The 21,059-nt window shown below is 37.0% G+C and overlaps 1 protein-coding gene across 1 annotated transcript in view; it reads right to left on the bottom strand.

Annotated features, from left to right (window-relative positions):
* Positions 1 to 21,059, bottom strand: part of LOC108279545 (gastrula zinc finger protein XlCGF26.1) — a 29,616-nt gene that overhangs the window by 4,343 nt on the left and 4,214 nt on the right. Inside the window, exon 3 of the mRNA XM_053688354.1 lies at positions 10,837 to 11,491. Coding sequence (XP_053544329.1) covers positions 10,837 to 11,491 — 655 coding nt within the window. The remainder of the gene's footprint in view (positions 1 to 10,836; positions 11,492 to 21,059) is intronic.

Raw genomic sequence — 21,059 nt, 5'->3', positions numbered from 1 at the left:
GGATTGCTCAGTTGGGATAAACTCACACCTTTAATATCTGTATACCATGTTGATATTTCTGTAAAGCTGCTTTGAGACAATGTCTATTGTAAAAAGCGCTATACAAATAAAATTGAATTGAAAACCCGTATTGTACAAAAACCATATAATTTTTTTTAATGAAATGAGATGAAATTATGCAGCACACATGCCAGTCATCGGTAGCACGTGGGCATGGTTTTGCACAACACAAAACCTTGGTACATAAATTGTACACACTCGTATGTATATGTATGAAACTCAGTACACACATTGTTCTCATCGACCCAAACAACTTTCAACTTCTGAACAACAATCAATAGCTCTGCCCAACAGGAAGTTGGCCATTTTGGATTTCGTGCATGCAGTGAACTTTTAATTATTCTTTCTAGGGGATTCATGTGATTGTCACCAAACTTGGTCAACATTATGGCAAGACAATCAGGATGTAAAATTGCGAATGGATTTTTGACATCTCAAACAGTTTCACCATGATGAGGCAGTAAATGTATGGCAAAAAAAGGAGAGAAAAAAAAAAAAAAAAAAAAAAAAAAAAAAAGCTGTATGTTTGGTACTGGGGCCTGACCACATGGATGTGACTATTGTGAGTGATGGTCATAGCGCCACCTCCTGGCAGCAGGAAGTGTGTCACACAAGGCTTTCAAAGAGTTTTCTCATATTCACCCGAATCGCTTCAATCTTGGTCAGAATAATGTCGCGACATGGCTGATGACAAATTGCAAAATGATTCTCTGTCTCTCACATAATGTTGATGTGGTAATGCATCAAAATTTAATACTCTTCTCTTTGTATACTTGTGAACTGTACTATATAACACTCGCTTCACTATGCATTGATTTCATACACCCACAGGTGGTGATGGCACTGAAGTGCTTGGGCCTGTCATTGCTGCTTGCAGCTATATTATTTTCTTATTATTACACAAACTTATTTGGTTTCCTGTGCAGTGTGCACTTAAAGGAATATTTCTGGTTCAATACCCGTTTAGCACAATCAACAGCATTTGTTGTATAATGTTGATTACCACAAAAAGTTAAATAAAAAAATTATTTTAACACTTTAAAAAAGCAGAACAGTGAGGCACCTACAATGGAAGTGCATGGAGCCAATCTGTAAATGTTAAAATACTCATGTTTCTATAGCCACAGGATATTAACAAATGTATATTAACATGATTTTCGTGCCATAACATCAGCTACTGGCCTTTTCTTGGTAGTTATAACCAATTTTACAGCTTTGTTGCCAAGAAGACACAGTGTCAACAAACCCTAAAACAACCTTAAAATCAATTTAAAGAACTTCACAGCTTAAATAATACACATTTTAACTAAAAGATTAATGTAAATACTTTCATAAAATTATAAGCTTTTCTTCAATTCAGTGTTTTAACAGAGCGGTGCAGTGCAGTGTGTGCTTGTTCACATAATTTAAAATGTTTTACTGTCATTTCTGTTGCCAGATATCACTAGAAAAGTCGACTCCAGTTTCCATGTTTTAATCCCACAAAATAACTCAATATTATCAGCAGACATGGCAACACTGTACTGGGAAACCCATCTAAAAGGAACAACTGATAAAAAAATATATATATAAATAAAATGTAAAGACAGAAAATGTGCTTAGTAAGGATGTCACGAGAACCGATACTTCAGTACCAAGTTGATACCAACATTCTTAAACCATGACGGCACTTGTTTTTCTGCAGCTGCTTAGGTATCGTTGGTTATGAAGGTAAAGAGGTTCCAATTCTTCCAGAAATGAAGGGGACAGCAAATACGCACAAGTGTTTTAGTCAGTCCACAAGTGGTAAAGAAGATGAAGAACGCCTACAAGCACACGGGAAAAACTACAGAAAATGGTGACAATTTTAGCTCTGCCCTGACTTGTTGAGAGGAAAGGTAGCATCGGTTGCCGGTGTGCAACCAATGCTATCGTTCATTTCAAACAAAAAGAGGAAACCCCTGGAATTTGGCAAAGCACCTGAAAGACGGTCCTATATTATGTTTGTTTTAGGCAGCTGGCACTGTAGCCATGAAACTAGCTAACATTATGTAATGTCTGTGATAGCCAGTTTTTTGTTAATGACGCTAACGCATTGCAGTGTTATAAACTACCTCCTAATGGGCCACCATGCATCGCCATTCAGCCCGTGTCCTGTCAGCTAAATGTAGCCTAATGTCACTAATAATTTTTCAAATGTTCATACTTTTAATAAATCTTTTTGCCCTGCCACCACATCAGTGAATTTAAACTAATGCTTATGAGTGCACATTTATGAGTGCACGCACTTGTTATTAACACTGTTTAGTCATTGTCAGATAGTGTTTGATAACTAAAATGTCCCCCCCCCTCTTTTTGCCAGTATTAGCCAGAGGAGGATGTCCTCCAGGAGTTTTATTTAAAAAAAAAAGATATTTTTTTTTAACCACATCGTGTTATCGACTTGGTATCGAGTATCATGTACTTGTGGTGGTATCGGTACTGACAAGATTTTTGGTATAGTGACATCCCTAGTGCTTAGTTATAAATAAATAATTTAATATAAAAAAAAGACATTAACTTCATAAAATATAATTAAAATGAGAAATTAAATGATGTTTAATTACTGTGGGTTACACTTAATATCAATTTGACATAAGCTTAGTTTGCCATCTCCTTAGAAAGCTATTAGCCTTTTTGCGAATATAGATCATGCCTGTGTCAATCTACTTTTAATTAGGACTCCATTGTTTAAAATATTTAAAAATAAATATTTTATGCTTGTTTATTTATCAATTAACCAATAGTATTTCTCATTGCTATTATTTTAATTCAATTAACGGTGACCATGAGCAGAGAGCTTACATTTAACCGTTTATGACAGACCTCCTGATTAAAGCTTAAACAGAAAAAAGATTGGTATCTGGATCGGTTTCGGTCGTAAAAATCCTGATCGGTGCATCCCTAAGGAACACCATTAAACTAAAGTGCTTTTCATCTGACGGGTAAATGAACTCACGCAATCACATCCTATATGAGATTATTCAGATATATACACACAATATACACAGAATGGTTCGAGAACTGACTCCAGCCCAGAACCATGACAGTGGAAAATGTCTAATAGTGTAGCTTTAAATATATTTAAGAGGAGCAGACTTCAAATACTGAACATTAAGGTTTTTTGTATTTGTTTACAAGGTGGAACAAGTTAACGGTTGTTTTTTTTTCTGCATACAGCCTGTAAAATTAACTGAAAATATTACATTTAGTTTATTAGAAGTTCTCTCATGCATACTTATATTTACTTATATTGTGGCACATTAACATTACCATCTCTAAAAAAATAAATAAAAAAAATTAAGAAAAATGTAAAACAAACAAACAAACAAACAAACAAAAAAAACCCTAACTTCAACTGTGCTCCTAAATTGTTGTAATTAGGAGCACAAGTGCTCCTAAAAGAAATTGTTTTGCATCTCTCCTCCTGTAAACACTTAAAGATTTGTACATTAGCAGGAATGTAGCACAACAACATGGAGGCGAAGGCAGCAGTCTGATTATTTAAATGTGAAAGCGCAGTTAAAAATATGTTGTCCCTAAAAATCAATGAATAATTGAGATAAATAATCGAGATCTCAATATTGATCAAAATAATCGGGATTATCATTTTGGCCATAATTGTGCAGCCCTATTCTTGGGTTTGCGTGCTGCAACCACCTTCTTCGAATCCCACCAGAGACTTTCTATGGGGTTCAAGTCAGGTGACTATGATGGAATTTGAGGTATGCTTGAGATCATTGTCCTGGTGGAAGGTCCAATGACACCCAAGCTTCAGCTTCCTCACAGACAGCATGACATTTTCTCCTAGGATTTCCTAATAATTCAATGAATCCATCTTGCCTTCCACACGCTGTAGGTTTCCATTGCCAGAGGATGCAAAGCAGCCCCAGAGCATCACCGAACCACCACCATGCTTGACTGTGGACAGAGTGTTCTTTCTTCGTTCTTCTTCCTCCAGCCATACCGCTGATCCATCGTGCCGAGAAGTTCCAGTTTTGTTTCATCGCTCCACAGAACAGAATCCCAAAACTTCTGTGGCTTATTTCTATGATGTTGAGCTGATTTTTCTAGTGCTTTTGGATCAGTAGTCGTGAACGTCTTGGAGTTCTGGCATGGAAACCTGCTGCGTTTAGTATGTGCCTTACTGTGCTCACAGAAACCTCAGTGTCTGTTACACCAAGTCTTGCTCCTCGTCTTTTGCAGTCACTTGAGGGTTTTTCACAATCTGTCTTCTCAGAAATCTGTTTGCAGCCATTGATAGCTACCTATTTCTGCCCTGTCCAGGTATTTCATATATTTTCTGCCCCTACCCAGTTCAGGTATTTCATGTGTTCCAAGTCAAGCACACCTGGTGCAAATAAGTTGCAAAAGTAGGTGAACCTTTGCTTTCATTATCTGGTGTGACCCCCCTTGTGCATCAATAACTGCAACTAAACGTTTGCGGTAACTATTGATCAGTCCTGCACATTGACTTGGAGGAATTTGGCCCATTCCTTAGTGCAGAACAGCTTCAACTCTGGAATGTTGGTGGGTTTCCTCACATGAACTGCTTGCTTCAGTTCCTTCCACAACATTTCTCTTGGATTAAGGTCAGGACTTTGACTTGGCCAATACAAAACATTAACTTTATTGTTCTGTAATCATTGTTTGGTCAAACAACTTGTGTGCGTAGGGTTGCTGACTTGCTGAATGACCCACTTTCTCTTGAGATTCAGTTCACTGACAGATGCCCTGATATTTTCCTTTAGAATTCACTGGTATAATTCAGAATTCATTGCTCCATCAATGATGGCAAGCCATCCTGGCCCACATGCAGCACAACGGCCCAAACCATGATACTACCACCACATTGTTTGACAAACTGCAGAAGGGCAGCAATGTTATTTTTGAAGAGCAGTGGCTTTTTCCTTGTAACCCTGCCATGCATATTATTGCTGTTCAGTCTTCCCCTGATGGTGGACTTATGAACATTAACTTTAGCCAATTAGAAAGAGGCCTTTAGTTGCTTAGAAGTTACCCTGGGCTCCTTTGCAACCTTGGGGACTATGACATGTCTTGCTCTTGGCATGATTTTTGTTGGTGGACCATTCCTGGGGAGGGAATTAATGGTCATAGATTTCCTCCATGTGTACACAATCTGTCTGACTGTGGATTGGTGGAGTCCAAACTGTTTAGAGATCTTTTTGTAACCTTTTGAAGCCTGATGAGCTCCAACAACTCTTTTCCTGAAGTCCTCAGACTCTCTGTTGTTCGTGCCATGATACACTTCCACAAACGTGTTGTGAAGATCAGACTTTGATAGATCCCTGTTCATTAAATAAAACAAAGGTGCTCAACTGATTATCATTAATTGAAAACACCTGACTCTAATTTCACTTTCAAATTAACTGCTAATCCTAGAGGTTCACATACTTTTGCAACTCACAGATATGTGATATTGGATCATTTTCTCCAATAAAGAAATGACCACGTGTAATATTTTTTTTATCTCATTTGTTAATTGGGTTCTCTTTATATACTTTTAGCATTTGTGTGAAAAGCTGATGTTTCAGGTCATATTCATGCAAACATATAGAAAAATCTAATGAGTTCACAAACCTTCAAACACCACTATCTTTCCATCTCTATATCTGTGGTCTGTCATTCTATCCATCTGTCTGTCTGAATGTCTGTCTGTTTATGTATATATCTGTACACACACACACACACACACACACACACACACATTTGTGTATAACTACATGTGAATATATTACGTTGAAATTTAGTTTTATCCACAGGACCCTCCTGCTATGCTGGTGATCGATTCATACAGAGTGTGGACAGCAAGATTGTGAATGATGACATTCCCACATTCATCTCTGCTGTCTGTCTGATGTTTGGTAGTTATTACTGTTTCAACATTCACTACCCTTCAGAACTGGCCTCAGTGCTTGAGTTCCTGCAAAGTTATGCAAAGTTGTTTTTATTTGGGTGGAGGCGGGGTTCATTTACTACGTAGGTTTATTTACAGAATTTTCACAATCATTCATTCTTTTCCAATGTGTTTTTTCATCATAAATCCTGAGAAGGGCACAAAAGTCGAGGAGAAGAAGAACAAAAAGCGACTTCCAGTGAACCCAAGAGTCTTCCCCTTAATCTCAGACCTTTCGGATCACGAGTGGCGAGAGACATTGTAAAGCGGAACTGTTTTTTTTGTTATAGTGAATTAACAAGGAATGTGTTATTGACATGTGTTGTAACCACAAGATGGCAAGTTTGCGGGTCATCAAAACAGCTGAATAAAATTTTGTGATGTTCTATTTTGTTTTGATTTTTTTTACATGATGTGCTGATTTAAATGATTTACTGAGGTTATGTTATAGTAAATTACGGAGTCTTTAAATCACTGTTTTTCTGTGAAGGATTTTCCTCATAGGATGTTAAGTAGAACAATGTCTTTAAACATCCACTTTTCTCTTTGCTCTTGCAGTGAACCTTTAATTTATCAGGTTTATTTAACCTTTACTTAACTTTAAATAAGATTTGTTGGAAGTGCCTGTAGAGTAGTAAGAGTGATGTTTTAACTTCTACAGTCAGGACTAACTGGAGCATTTGTGTTTTGTTTAAATCACTGCCTACTTCTGTTCAAAAACAGAAAAATCCTTCATTTCTTGCCGGTCTTAATTAAAAATACTTGGGACCACATTGATGTCTTAGTTCTTTTATGGATTAGTTTTTGGTTTGCAAGTTTTATATATTTGCTAATTAGTGTAACAGTACTCTTAATAATTTTAACCTTGAATTCCTCTCGTTGTTTAAAGCATTATTAAAATTACAATTTAAAAGTAAAAGAAACATTTTTGTCAGCTGCACAATATGTAGCTTATATTTCATAAAGTCTGAGCTTCCAGCTAGTGTGATAGTATGATGCTTTCATAGAAACTTCCGAATGAAATTAGTGGTTATTTGTAATTTTTACAGTGAAACATGTGAATGGTTCACAATATCCAACATATTTAATGTAATTTTTCCTACAATTAAACACTGGTTTCCTGTGCCCTTTGGGGAAACAATTTTATAATTACAGTTTTTGTCTGTAATTAGTACAACAAACCTTTAAATTAGACAGTAATGAGCTGTTCATAACTGTATTTTACAGCATAAACCTTTAAATTAGACAGTTTTGAACTGTGAAAAATATAGTAGACAAAGTGCAATCCCGTACAACTTAAAACGTTGATACCTTATTTTTTACGGTAAAGTTCTGGCAACCACAGCTGCCGGTTTTTTACCATAATTTTTTTTTTTTTTTTTTTTTTACAGTGCAGGACAAAAAAAAAATTTACTCTACAAACAGAAACCTGTGAATTAATCTCCAGGTGAGATGGAGATCAAAAAAAGCAAAAGGTGCATATGTAAGATCCAGAGCTAAATGAATGGAAAAGGGAGAAAAGAACAGTTCATGTTTCATCAAGCTGGAAAAAAGGAGACAAGAAAGAAAATGATTTGTAGCTTAATAGTAAATCAGGAAGAAAACTCTCATCATAGAGTAATTACTAAAGAGTCGTTTCAGTTCTAGTCTAATATATATTCTTCTTTGCAGGCGGCTGAAGATTATTTTGATTTTTTTCAAAGAAGTGAAGAAGGATATTCCAACAATTGACAGTATTTTTAGAGATATGTGTGAAGCGGATATTACATTAGTAGTAGTAACACGAACTTTGTCAAACTGTTTGATTTATGACCCTTCCATGTCCCCCTGACTGACAGTTCTGTAGGGGCGTGTGATTTACGACCTTTGGATCTCAACGTATGTGTGCGCTACTGGCCATTGTCTGTGTGACATAATGGAGATTCACGGTTTTGTTGACCAGAAAATGCTTAGCATGTGTCTGCTAATGAATGTGGTGTGAACCCTACTTTTTACCGTTTTAATCCGAACACAATGAGGTGAATATGGATGATGTAAGAAAAGTGTATCGAATGGTTAGCTATGATGCGTGTGTATTAATGCAGTCGATCCGTTTTGTGTAACTATGCTGTTAGAAAATACATGATGATTGAATGTGGTAGATGTATTAGAATCGTGGACATAAATGAACAAAATGTTATTTGTGAAATAATTGAAAGATTTGTTGATTATATTGCTGAGAAAACACTGATGTGTATAAAATTTCTACAGTCCCTCGATGTTACGATACCGTTGTTCTCTTTTACTGAAATAAAACCAAGAACACTTAAACCATCTGCGTTATTCTTTGTGGAGACTATGTCCATGTCCAAAGAAATTAAAAATATTTAATTTACCTTCTAAATAGGAGGTAAAGACATTTTAAAAAGATGTTTTAAAAGAATTATGCGTTGTTTAAACTATAAACAAGTTTTTTTGGAAAATGGATCACAGGCAAGGATAATGATACTTATACACTGCACAGAACTATCTACATATGTGGACTCATCTGAAAATAATAACTAGATTATTCCCCAAGCCAGAAACCTGTTTCATTTTAGACAAGATTAAACTCATAACAAACCCCTACAAATTCTCTTATTTTAATTGATTTCTTTTCTACTTTTGTTTTGAATTATGCAAATGTAATTGTGTCCTCGGTCTGTTATACAAAAGAGTTCATGAATACGTTGACAATTTTGTTGTAAACGCTGAATACAATAAATTATTGCAAACAATAAATAAAAACACATCTTCACATCGTTCTTAATGAGACTAGTTAGAGAGTTTTTTGAGGACGTGGCCACGACGTTTCTGGACCATTAGCCAAAATTATATATAAAAATAAACGTTACCAAGACGTGGTAAAGTAACAACGCTGTCATAGAGTAATATCACAATGACGAACAGAGACTAACTGGTGACGTCATCAGAACGCGCGGTGTTTGCGGGGAAGTTTTCTGCTTGTTGTATATAGTGTTGTCATGGTTACTTAATTATGAACAAGTTCTCGGAGTGTAAAAATGAAAAGAGAAATCAGACACATGACTAAACTTTACCTCTGAGCCAGTAGCAGCAGGTGTCTGTGGAGATTTTCTTAAAGAGCGCCGTCTGGATTTCATTGTAAGAGGTGTAAAGAATCAGGACACTGGAAGAAAAATACAGAGATTCATGACTCCAGAATCTCCACTAACCTGTGAACCGAGTAGCTCAGGTGGTCAGTTTCAGATGAACTCACCTTTAATGAAATCACACAGAATATCAGAGTTTCTAAGCCCATGTAGAGAAAGAAGCTCCGCGAACAAGCGTGAGAGAGGTTCTTTCGTCGTCTTCTATTGTTTTATGGCGGTTGGCAAACCAGCTTAAGGTGCATTACCGCCACCTACTGGGATGGAGTGTAACGTTCAGTGGGAGAAAAAAAATCAAAACCACCTACATCCTATTAATCAAACCTGTGTCCCGCAAGTATTTAAAGATAATGCAGTATACTCTTACCTGATGTACATTGAATGTACATTGAAATATATTTTCTAATGTTATTGTATATATTCCAATATCACTTAATTTTCCCACAAATTGAATTATTTTTTATATTGTATGCCTCACACTGCAGTATCACATGCTCAACTGTTTTAGCCATTTCACAATGTATACATCAATCTGACTCACTTTTTACTATAGCGTTTTATTAATTTAATATGTAAAATTAAAATGTAATAATAATTTAAGAGAGCATGTACAGTATATACCGGGTCTGTACTGTATTACAGAACAGACCCAGGCCTGGGCCCAGGATTTACACACCTCTCTATCCAGCCCTGAAATCTTTCACCAGCGGTCTTAGGGGTCCCCCACCAAAGCAGCCGCCACCTCAAGTGGCCGGTATCTGGGGTTTGAGGCCTCGCTTCCACCTGCCTCTAAGCAGCCCTGGAATCTTTCACCAGCAGTATTGCAGGACGTTCACTCACACAACACATACAATTTCATTAATCAACCTTATACACCTTATACATAACCCTTATACAATCACAATCGGTTGACACTTCTCTTACCTTTTCTCACTCACTATCTCAATATCTAGAGAGTTAACACATTGTACACAGGTAAAGAGTTAAAGAATGCTTTTTATTTACTCTAGGGTACATTTTTTTAAACAAAAAAAAAAAAAATACAACAGCATTATCATTTCTATTTAAATCTTTGCTATACATAGACATATGGTTAAATGAATAACCTTTAGCTTTATGACACAGAAAAAAACTGTTTTTTAGCAAACTGAAGTAAAGTTTTGAACTTGTACAGGGTTCAATTTTATTTTGCAACAGTTCTTGGTCAAAAAATTATTTATTGAGCGAGGAATGAGTTCGTAGTTTGGAGGGTTTTGACAAGTCAAAAAATTCTCCAGAGGTTTTGTCATTAAGGCATAAAGCAAGCCAGTGCTCACTGTGGAATTTGGAGAAAAACAGGAAATGGTATAATGCCTGAATGTCTCTTTACCTCCCCTTTAAAAAATGTAAATTAAAAACACATATCTTAACTTGAGAAATTAACGTCTGATGGTTTTATGTTAGAGCACTTGTGTGTCCTTAATGAACTTGAAAGCGTATAGCTCCGCCCACATTATCCACAGAGGTACAGCTTCTATCCTGTATGTCTCTGCTGGTGGCTGAGGAGGGTCTTCTGGTCACGAAAACTTTTCTTACACTGCGTGCAGTGATAGGGCTTCTGTCCTGTGTGAATGCGCAAATGCTGTTGGAGATTACTCTGGCAAGTAAAACTCTTCCCACACAATCCACAGTGATATGGCTTCTCTCGTGTGTGACTGCGCAAATGCTGTTGGAGATTACTCTGGCAAGTAAAACTCTTCTCACACTGTCCACAGTAATATGGCTTCTGTCCTGTGTGCATGCGCTCATGTCGTTGGAGAGTCCATGGTTGGGTAAAACTCTTCCCACACTGTCCACAGTGATATGGCTTCTCTCCTGTGTGAATGCGCTCATGTTGTAGGAGAGTACTCTGAACAGAAAAACTCTTCCCACACTGTGCACAGAGATACGGCTTCTCCCCTGTGTGAATGCGCAAATGCTGGTGGAGAGTATGCTGGCAAGTAAACCGCTTCCCACACTGTCCACAGTGATACGGCTTCTCTCCTGTGTGGATACGCTGGTGTCGTCGGAGATTACTCTGTAAAGTAAAACTTTTCCCACACTCTGAGCAGTGATGAGGCTTCTCTCCTGTGTGAATGCGCTCGTGTCGTTGGAGATTACTCTGGCAAGTAAAACTCTTCCCACACTGTGTACAGAGAAACGGCTTCTCCCCTGTGTGAACGCGCTCATGCTGTTGGAGATGACTCTGGCAAGTAAAACTCTTCCCACACTGTCTACAGTAAAGTGGCTTCTTCCCTGTGTGGATCCGCTTGTGATCTTTGAGATGATGACTTTTAGTAAAACTCTCCCCACAATCTGAGCAGTGGAACATCTGGAAAACATAATAAAATTATTCAAGATGCGCATGTTAAATTTTGTCCCCATGTGTTTATGGAACTGTTCTTGGAAAGGCCTCCTACAATACTGTAATACGGCTTGATCACCCAATCACCCACTTTTAATGGCTGTAGACTAGCCCTACAAAGATGACATTGCTCTGGGCATCAATGTTTTTTCAAGGTGAAGCACTGCATGTGTTTTGACTCTGGGAAATCAACATGGAACTTAGTGTTTCCAAATACAATGGTTTAAAGCATTAATGTAATCAAAACACGTTCTCTGTTGAAAAAAGAATCTGAATATCAATCAGTTGTGAAGTTATAGCTCATGACTCATGCATGCTTCTTAAAAAACTCCAGTAATCCCTGGGGACTTGTATGGCGATCCCCAGACTTGTTCGATATAATTAATCCGTACAGAGTTTCTTGTAACTGTTATGGCCAAAAGTATTGGCTTTTTTCATCTTCTGGCTCACACATTATTCTTTTGTTTTTGTCTGTGGAAGTAGAATGGAGTGGAATAAATGGCACCCATTAAGCAGCACTCTTTTCTGGCTCATCTTTATGAAGAGAAAAGAGCTGAAAAAAATGGATATTACTCAAAAGTGGCAGAAAGTTTACAACACTCTGTCTCAGACCACAAACTCACATGGATTATTATTTAGAAACCCAAGTTTATACCAATAGAATCATATCACACTGGTTTTATTGATGTTTCCGAAACAAAGACGGAAATCTTTTTAATGATTTTTAATGCTATTCTTATGAATTGCTACAAAGCTATAAACATTAGTTTTGAACTTGTGCATAAATCTTCTGTTCCACTCCAAACAAACAAAGTCTTCTGAATAAAACACTAATAAGACCCCATTTTTGCCCACATCTATTATGGAATATTTCAATCAATCAAAGTATAATTCACTCATATATAACCAAAGTATAAGCTGTGAAAGAGTATCAACATGTTATAATCAATAAATGAGTTAATCCATTAAAACATATGCTTAAAGAGTATAAGCAAATACTAAATCAGTATACTGGTACCGGTTTGTGCTGGGAATGTATGTAATCTTTTTGGAATATAATTATTTATTTATTTATTTATTTTTTTAAAGAGAGCTGGATGTACCACGCCACCATTAAAAACACGAGGGAGGCCCAAGTCTTAGAATTAATGGTGGTGCATGACCAAGGTCTGAATAAATAAAATAAAGGGAAAGAAAAAACCCCGCCTGATGAGATCAACATACAGAATTGTATAAAAGCATGTATCAAGGATAAGCAAGGGAGTTAATCTGCAGACCTGCTCGACTTTGTTGTTTGGATAATAAAGTCTCTCTTTAGACATCAAGACCTTGAGATTCAGAGTGCTTTTTGCTGAAGATTCCACAACACTATCTAACAAGTGGAGCAAGTGTTACACATTTCTGCTAATTGTTTCAGAATTTCCAACAAACATGAAATGAAATCAGTTCCTATATTAATAATCTAAAGGCCACATGAAGTGTGAGCCCTGACCTGAACCCAGCTAACACAGTTATGTTGTGAAGACATAACCATATTAGTCACAGCGACGTACCAAATAACGTTCCAACCACGTAACCTCATGATTCCCATATTCGTCGTGGTGATGTTACAGCTTATAGTATGTTGCTCAAACGTAGGGAGTATGTCCCAATGACCATGGTCAGATTTGACCATGGTCAAATTCAAATGTTTTTAATGGAAATTGTATTGGTTTTGATGGAAGCAATTAAAACAATGCAATTATAATGGTATTTTTTGTTTAATTTCTATTCGACCCATCATCTCAAAATGTACTCATTAAGACAAACCAGTGCCTCAAGTAACATCAAGCAACAATCAGCAACACATTTACAGCATTTATTCATCAGAATTTTGTCATTTCCCCCCCAAAACATACTAAGCTAATACATAACCATTAAGCTAAATAATTATTTTTAAGTATTTACCAACAAATTCATATGCACACTGTAAAAGATGTTTGTGAATTTAACAGTAAAATACTGTAAAAGGTTACAGTAAAAAGGCTACAGTGTCTTATGTAGATAATATTACTAGGATAGCTTTCTTTCATCTCAGAAATATTTCTAAGATAAGAAACAATTGTCACTACATGATGCGGAAATACTAGTTCATGCATTTGTCACCTCTAGATTAGATTACTGTAATGCCTTACTGTCTGGATGTTCCAGTAGTAATATAAATAAGCTCAAGTTAGTCCAGAATGCAGCTGCTAGAGTCCTAACTAGAACTAGAAGATACAACCATATCACACCAATATTATCAATACTGCATTGGCTCCCAGTGAAATCTCACATCAACTATAAAATACTTTTATTAACCTATAAAGCACTAAACGGTCTTGCGCCACAATATCTAAGCGACCTTTTGGTTTTACATGATCGGCCACGCCTACTTAGATCAAAAGATGCAGGCTATTTGACGGTACCTCGAATAGTGAAGGCTACAGCAGGGGGAAGAGCTTTCTCTTATAGAGCCCCACAGTTATGGAACAGTCTTCCTATTAGTGTTCGGGACTCAGACACAGTCTCAGTGTTTAAGTCTAGGCTTAAAACATATTTGTTTATTCAAGCCTACCCTGACTAGATTCTGTTCTACTACTTCGCAGTCATAATTATCTTTTTTCTCCCTCTCTCCTTTCGCCGAGCCCCACACAAATTTATGGAGATACTAGAGATCCAGATCCTTTCTGCCTCTGGATGGAGCTCAAATCTTCTCTAATTCCAGACTGCTGGGACTACGGCTGCTCCTAACGCCATACAGACTTCATATAAATCCATAATTAACTTTTTCACACTATCTGTTGTTACCCAGATGAGGACGGGTTCCCTTCTGAGTCGGGTTCCTCTCAAGGTTTCTTCCTCTTAAACCATCTTAGGGAGTTTTTCCTTGCCACCGTCGCCACTCAGTGGATTGCTCAGTTGGGATAAACTCACACCTTTAATATCTGTATACCGTGTTGATATTTCTGTAAAGCTGCTTTGAGACAATGTCTATTGTAAAAAGCGCTATACAAATAAAATTGAATTGAAAACCCGTATTGTACAAAAACCATATAATTTTTTTAATGAAATGAGATGAAATTATGCAGCACACATGCCAGTCATCGGTAGCACATGGGCAAGGTTTTGCACAACACAAAACCTTGGTACATAAATTGTACACACTCGTATGTATATGTATGAAACTCAGTACACACATTGTTCTCATCGACCCAAACAACTTTCAACTTCTGAACAACAATCAATAGCTCTGCCCAACAGGAAGTTGGCCATTTTGGATTTCGTGCATGCAGTGAACTTTTAATTATTCTTTCTAGGGGATTCATGTGATTGTCACCAAACTTGGTCAACATTATGGCAAGACAATCAGGATGTAAAATTGCGAATGGATTTTTGACATCTCAAACAGTTTCACCATGATGAGGCAGTAAATGTATGGCAAAAAAAGGAAAAAAAAAAAAGCTGTATGTTTGGTACTGGGGCCTGACCACATGGATGTGACTACTGTGAGTGATGGTCATAGCGCCACCTCCTGGCAGCAGGAAGTGTGTCACACAAGGCTTTCAAAGAGTTTTCTCATATTCACCCGAATCGCTTCAATCTTGGTCAGAATAATGTCGCGACATGGCTGATGTCAAATTGCAAAATGATTCTCTGTATCTCACATAATGTTGATGTAGTAATGCATCAAAATTTAATACTCTTCTCTTTGTATACTTGTGAACTGTACTATATAACACTCGCTTCACTATGCATTGATTTCATACACCCACAGGTGGTGATGGCACTGAAGTGCTTGGGCCTGTCATTGCTGCTTGCAGCTATATTATTTTCTTATTATTACACAAACTTATTTGGTTTCCTGTGCAGTGTGCACTTAAAGGAATATTTCTGGTTCAATACCCGTTTAGCACAATCAACAGCATTTGTTGTATAATGTTGATTACCACAAAAAGTTAAATAAAAAAATTATTTTAACACTTTAAAAAAGCAGAACAGTGAGGCACCTACAATGGAAGTGCATGGAGTCAATCTGTAAATGTTAAAATACTCATGTTTCTATAGCCACAGGATATTAACAAATGTATATTAACATGATTTTCGTGCCATAACATCAGCTACTGGCCTTTTCTTGGTAGTTATAACCAATTTTACAGCTTTGTTGCCAAGAAGACACAGTGTCAACAAACCCTAAAACAACCTTAAAATCAATTTAAAGAACTTCACAGCTTAAATAGTACACATTTTAACTAAAAGATTAATGTAAATACTTTCATAAAATTATAAGCTTTTCTTCAATTCAGTGTTTTAACAGAGCGGTGCAGTGCAGTGTGTGCTTGTTCACATAATTTAAAATGTTTTACTGTCATTTCTGTTGCCAGATATCACTAGAAAAGTCGACTCCAGTTTCCATGTTTTAATCCCACAAAATAACTCAATATTATCAGCAGACATGGCAACACTGTACTGGGAAACCCATCAAAAGGAACAACTGATAAAAAAATATATATATAAATAAAATGTAAAGACAGAAAATGTGCTTAGTAAGGATGTCACGAGAACCGATACTTCAGTACCAAGTTGATACCAACATTCTTAAACCATGACGGTACTTGTTTTTCTGCAGCTGCTTAGGTATCGTTGGTTATGAAGGTAAAGAGGTTCCAATTCTTCCAGAAATGAAGGGGACAGCAAATACACACAAGTGTTTTAGTCAGTCCACAAGTGGTAAAGAAGATGAAGAACGCCTACAAGCACACGGGAAAAACTACAGAAAATGGTGACAATTTTAGCTCTGCCCTGACTTGTTGAGAGGAAAGGTAGCATCAGTTGCCGGTGTGCAACCAATGCTATCGTTCATTTCAAACAAAAAGAGGAAACCCCTGGAATTTGGCAAAGCACCTGAAAGACGGTCCTATATTATGTTTGTTTTAGGCAGCTGGCACTGTAGCCATGAAACTAGCTAATATTATGTAATGTCTGTGATAGCCAGTTTTTTGTTAATGACGCTAACGCATTGCAGTGTTATAAACTACCTCCTAATGGGCCACCATGCATCGCCATTCAGCCCGTGTCCTGTCAGCTAAATGTAGCCTAATGTCACTAATAATTTTTCAAATGTTCATACTTTTAATAAATCTTTTTGCCCTGCCACCACATCAGTGAATTTAAACTAATGCTTATGAGTGCACATTTATGAGTGCACGCACTTGTTATTAACACTGTTTAGTCATTGTCAGATAGTGTTTGATAACTAAAATGCCCCCCCCCCCCCCCCCCCCCCATTTTGCCAGTATTAGCCAGAGGAGGATGTCCTCCAGGAGTTTTATTAAAAAAAAGAAAAGAAAAAAAAAAAAAAGAAAAAAAAGAAAAAAGATATTCTTTTTTTTAACCACACCGTGTTATCGACTTGGTATTGAGTATCATGTACTTTTGGTGGTATCGGTACTGACTACAAGATTTTTGGTATCGTGACATCCCTAGTGCTTAGTTATAAATAAATAATTTAATAGAAAAAAATAGACATTAAAATAACTTCATAAAATATAATTAAAATGAGAAATTAAATGATGTTTAATTACTGTGGGTTACACTTAACATCAATTTGACATAAGCTTAGTTTGCCATCTCCTTAGAAAGCTATTAGCCTTTTTGCTATGTATCATGCCTGTGTCAATCTACTTTTAATTAGGACTCTATTGTTTAAAATATCTAAAAATAAATATTTTATGCTTGTTTATTTATCAATTAACCAATAGTATTTCTCATTGGTATTATTTTAATTCAATTAACAGTGACCATGAGCAGAGAGCTTACATTTAACCGTTTATGACAGACCTCCTGATTAAAGCTTAAACAGAAAAAAGATTGGTATCTGGATCGGTTTCGGTCGTAAAAATCCTGATCGGTGCATCCCTAATGAACAGCATTAAACTAAAGTGCTTTTCATCTGACGGGTAAATGAACTCACGCAATCACATCCTATATGAGATTATTCAGATATATACACAATATACACAGAGTGGTTCGAGAACTGACTCCAGCCCAGAACCATGACAGTGGAAAATGTCTAATAGTGTAGCTTTAAATATATTTAAGAGGAGCAGACTTCAAATACTGAACATTAAGGTTTTTTGTATTTGTTTACAAGGTGGAACAAGTTAACGGTTGTTTTTTTTCTGCATACAGCCTGTAAAATTAACTGAAAATATTACATTTAGTTTATCAGAAGTTCTCATGCATACTTATATTTACTTATATTGTGGCACATTAACATTACCATCTCTAAAAAAATAAATAAATAAAATAAAGAAAAATGTAAAAATAAAAAACAAAACAAAAAAAAAAACAAAAAAAACAAACAAACCTAACTTCAACTGTGCTCCTAAAAGAAATTGTTTTGCATCTCTCCTCCTGTAAACACTTAAAGATTTGTACATTAGCAGGAATGTAGCACAACAACATGGAGGTGAAGGCAGCAGTCTGTTTATTTAAATGTGAAAGCGCAGTTAAAAATATGTTGTCCCTAAAAATCAATGAATAATTGTGATAAATAATCGAGATCTCAATATTGATCAAAATAATGGGGATTATCATTTTGGCCATAATTGTGCAGCCCTATTCTTGGGTTTGCGTGCTGCAACCACCTTCTTCGAATCCCACCAGAGACTTTCTATGGGGTTCAAGTCAGGTGACTATGATGGAATTTGAGGTATGCTTGAGATCATTGTCCTGGTGGAAGGTCCAATGACACCCAAGCTTCAGCTTCCTCACAGACAGCATGACATTTTCTCCTAGGATATCCTAATAATTCAATGAATCCATCTTGCCTTCCACACGCTGTAGGTTTCCATTGCCAGAGGATGCAAAGCAGCCCCAGAGCATCACCGAACCACCACTATGCTTGACTGTGGACAGAGTGTTCTTTCTTCGTTCTTCTTCCTCCAGCCATACCGCTGATCCATCGTGCCGAGAAGTTCCAGTTTTGTTTCATCGCTCCACAGAACAGAATCCCAAAACTTCTGTGGCTTATTTCTATGATTCTGAGCCGATTTTTTCTTGTGCTTTTGGATCAGTAGTCGTGAACATCTTGGAGTTCTGGCATGGAAACCTTCTGCGTTTAGTATGCGCCTTACTATGCTCACAGAAACCTCAGTGTCTGTTACACCAAGTCTTGCTCCTCATCTTTTGCAGTCACTTGAGGGTTTTTCACAACCCGTCTTCTCAGAAATCTGTTTGCAGCCATTGATAGCTACCTATTTCTGCCCCGTCCAGGTATTTCATATATTTTCTGCCCCTACCCAGTTCAGGTATTTCATGTGTTCCAAGTCAAGCACACCTGGTGCAAATAAGTTGCAAAAGTAGGTGAACCTTTGCTTTCATTATCTGGTGTGACCCCTCCTTGTGCATCAATAACTGCAACTAAACGTTTGCGGTAACTATTGATCAGTCCTGCACATTGGCTTGAAGGAATTTTGCCCATTCCTTAGTATAGAACAGCTTCAACTCTGGACTGTTGGTGGGTTTCCTCACATGAACTGCTTGTTTCAGGTCCTTCCACAACATTTCTCTTGGATTAAGGTCAGGACTTTGACTTGGCCAATCCAAAACATTAACTTTATTGTTCTGTAATCATTGTTTGGTCAAACAACTTGTGTGCGTAGGGTCGTTGACTTGCTGAATGACCCACTTTCTCTTGAGATTCAGTTCACTGACAGATGCCCTGATATTTTCCTTTAGAATTCACTGGTATAATTCAGAATTCATTGCTCCATGAATGATGGCAAGCCATCCTGGCCCACATGCAGCACAACAGCCCAAAACATGATACTACCACCACACTGTTTGACAAACTGCAGAAGGGCAGCAATGTTATTTTTGAAGAGCAGTGGCTTTTTCCTTGTAACCCTGCCATGCATATTATAGCTGTTCAGTCTTCTCCTGATGGTGGACTTATGCACATTAACTTTAGCCAATTAGAAAGAGGCCTTTAGGTGCTTAGAAGTTACCCTGGGCTCCTTTGCAGCCTGATGAGCTCCAACAACTCTTTTCCTGAAGTCCTCAGAATCTCTGTTGTTCGTGCCCTGATACACTTCCACAAACATGTGTTGTGAAGATCAGACTTTGATAGATCCCTGTTCATTAAATAAAACAAGGTGCTCACCTGATTATCATTAATTGAAAACACCTGACTAATTTCACTTTCAAATTAACTGCTAATCCTAGAGGTTCACATACTTTTGCAACTCACAGATATGTGATATTGGATCATTTTCCTCAATAAAGAAATGACCACGTGTAATATTTTTGTCTCATTTGTTAATTGGGTTCTCTTTATATACTTTTAGCATTTGTGTGAAAAGCTGATGTTTTAGGTCATATTTATGCAAACTTATAGAAAAATCTAATGAGTTCACAAACCTTCAAACACCACTCTATCTTTCCATCTCTATATCTGTGGTATGTCAGTCTATCCATCTGTCTGTTTATGTATATTTCTGTATATACACACACAAACACACAAACACACACATTTGTATATAACTACATGTGTATATATTACATTGAAATTTTGTTTTATCCACAGGACCCTCCTGCTATGCTGGTGATCGATTCATACCGAGTGTGGACTGCAAGATTGTGAATGATGACATTCCCACATTCATCTCTGCTGTCTGTCTGATGTTTGGTAGTTATTACTGTTTCAACATTCACTACCCTTCAGAACTGGCCTCAGTGCTTGAGTTCCTGCAAAGTTATGCAAAGAAGTTTTTATTTGGGTGGAGGCGGGGTTCATTTACGACGTAGGTTTATTTACAGAATTTTCACAATCATTCATTCTTTTCCAATGTGTTTTTTCATCATAAATCCCGAGAAGGGCACAAAAGTCGAGGAGAAGAAGAACAAAAAGCGACTTCCAGTGAACCCAAGAGTCTTCCCCTTAATCTCAGACCTTTCGGATCACGAGTGGCGAGAGACATTGTAAAGCGGAACTGTTTTTTTTTGTTATAGTGAATTAACAAGGAATGTGTTATTGACATGTGTTGTAACCACAAGATGGCAAGTTTGCGGGTCATCAAAACAGCTGAATCAAATTTTGTGATGTTCTATTTTGTTTTGTTTTTTTTTTTACATGATGTGCTGATTTAAATCTATATATTTAACTGCTATAGTTGAAAACTACAGACCTGTTTCCCTACTTACTTTTCTTTCAAAAACGCTTGAAAGAGCCGTTTTTAATCAACTCTCAAATTTTCTCACACAGAACAACCTCCTGGACACCAAGCAGTCTGGCTTCAAGAGCAACCACTCCACGGAGACTGCTCTGCTTTCCGTCACTGAAGCCTTACGACTAGAGCAACCTCTAGATTAATTTAACCTCTTAATTTCATTGTACATATGTATAGTGACAATAAAAGGCATTCATTCATTAGATCATCTGTCCTCATCCTACTTGACCTCTCTGCTGCTTTCGACACTGTGAACCATCAGATTCTCCTGTCAACTCTCTCCA

Source organism: Ictalurus punctatus, chromosome 19, assembly GCF_001660625.3.
Source record: "Ictalurus punctatus breed USDA103 chromosome 19, Coco_2.0, whole genome shotgun sequence".
Taxonomy (NCBI): domain Eukaryota; kingdom Metazoa; phylum Chordata; class Actinopteri; order Siluriformes; family Ictaluridae; genus Ictalurus; species Ictalurus punctatus.
Note: the sequence above shows the minus strand (reverse complement) of the source record. Positions and strands in the feature narration are given on the sequence as shown.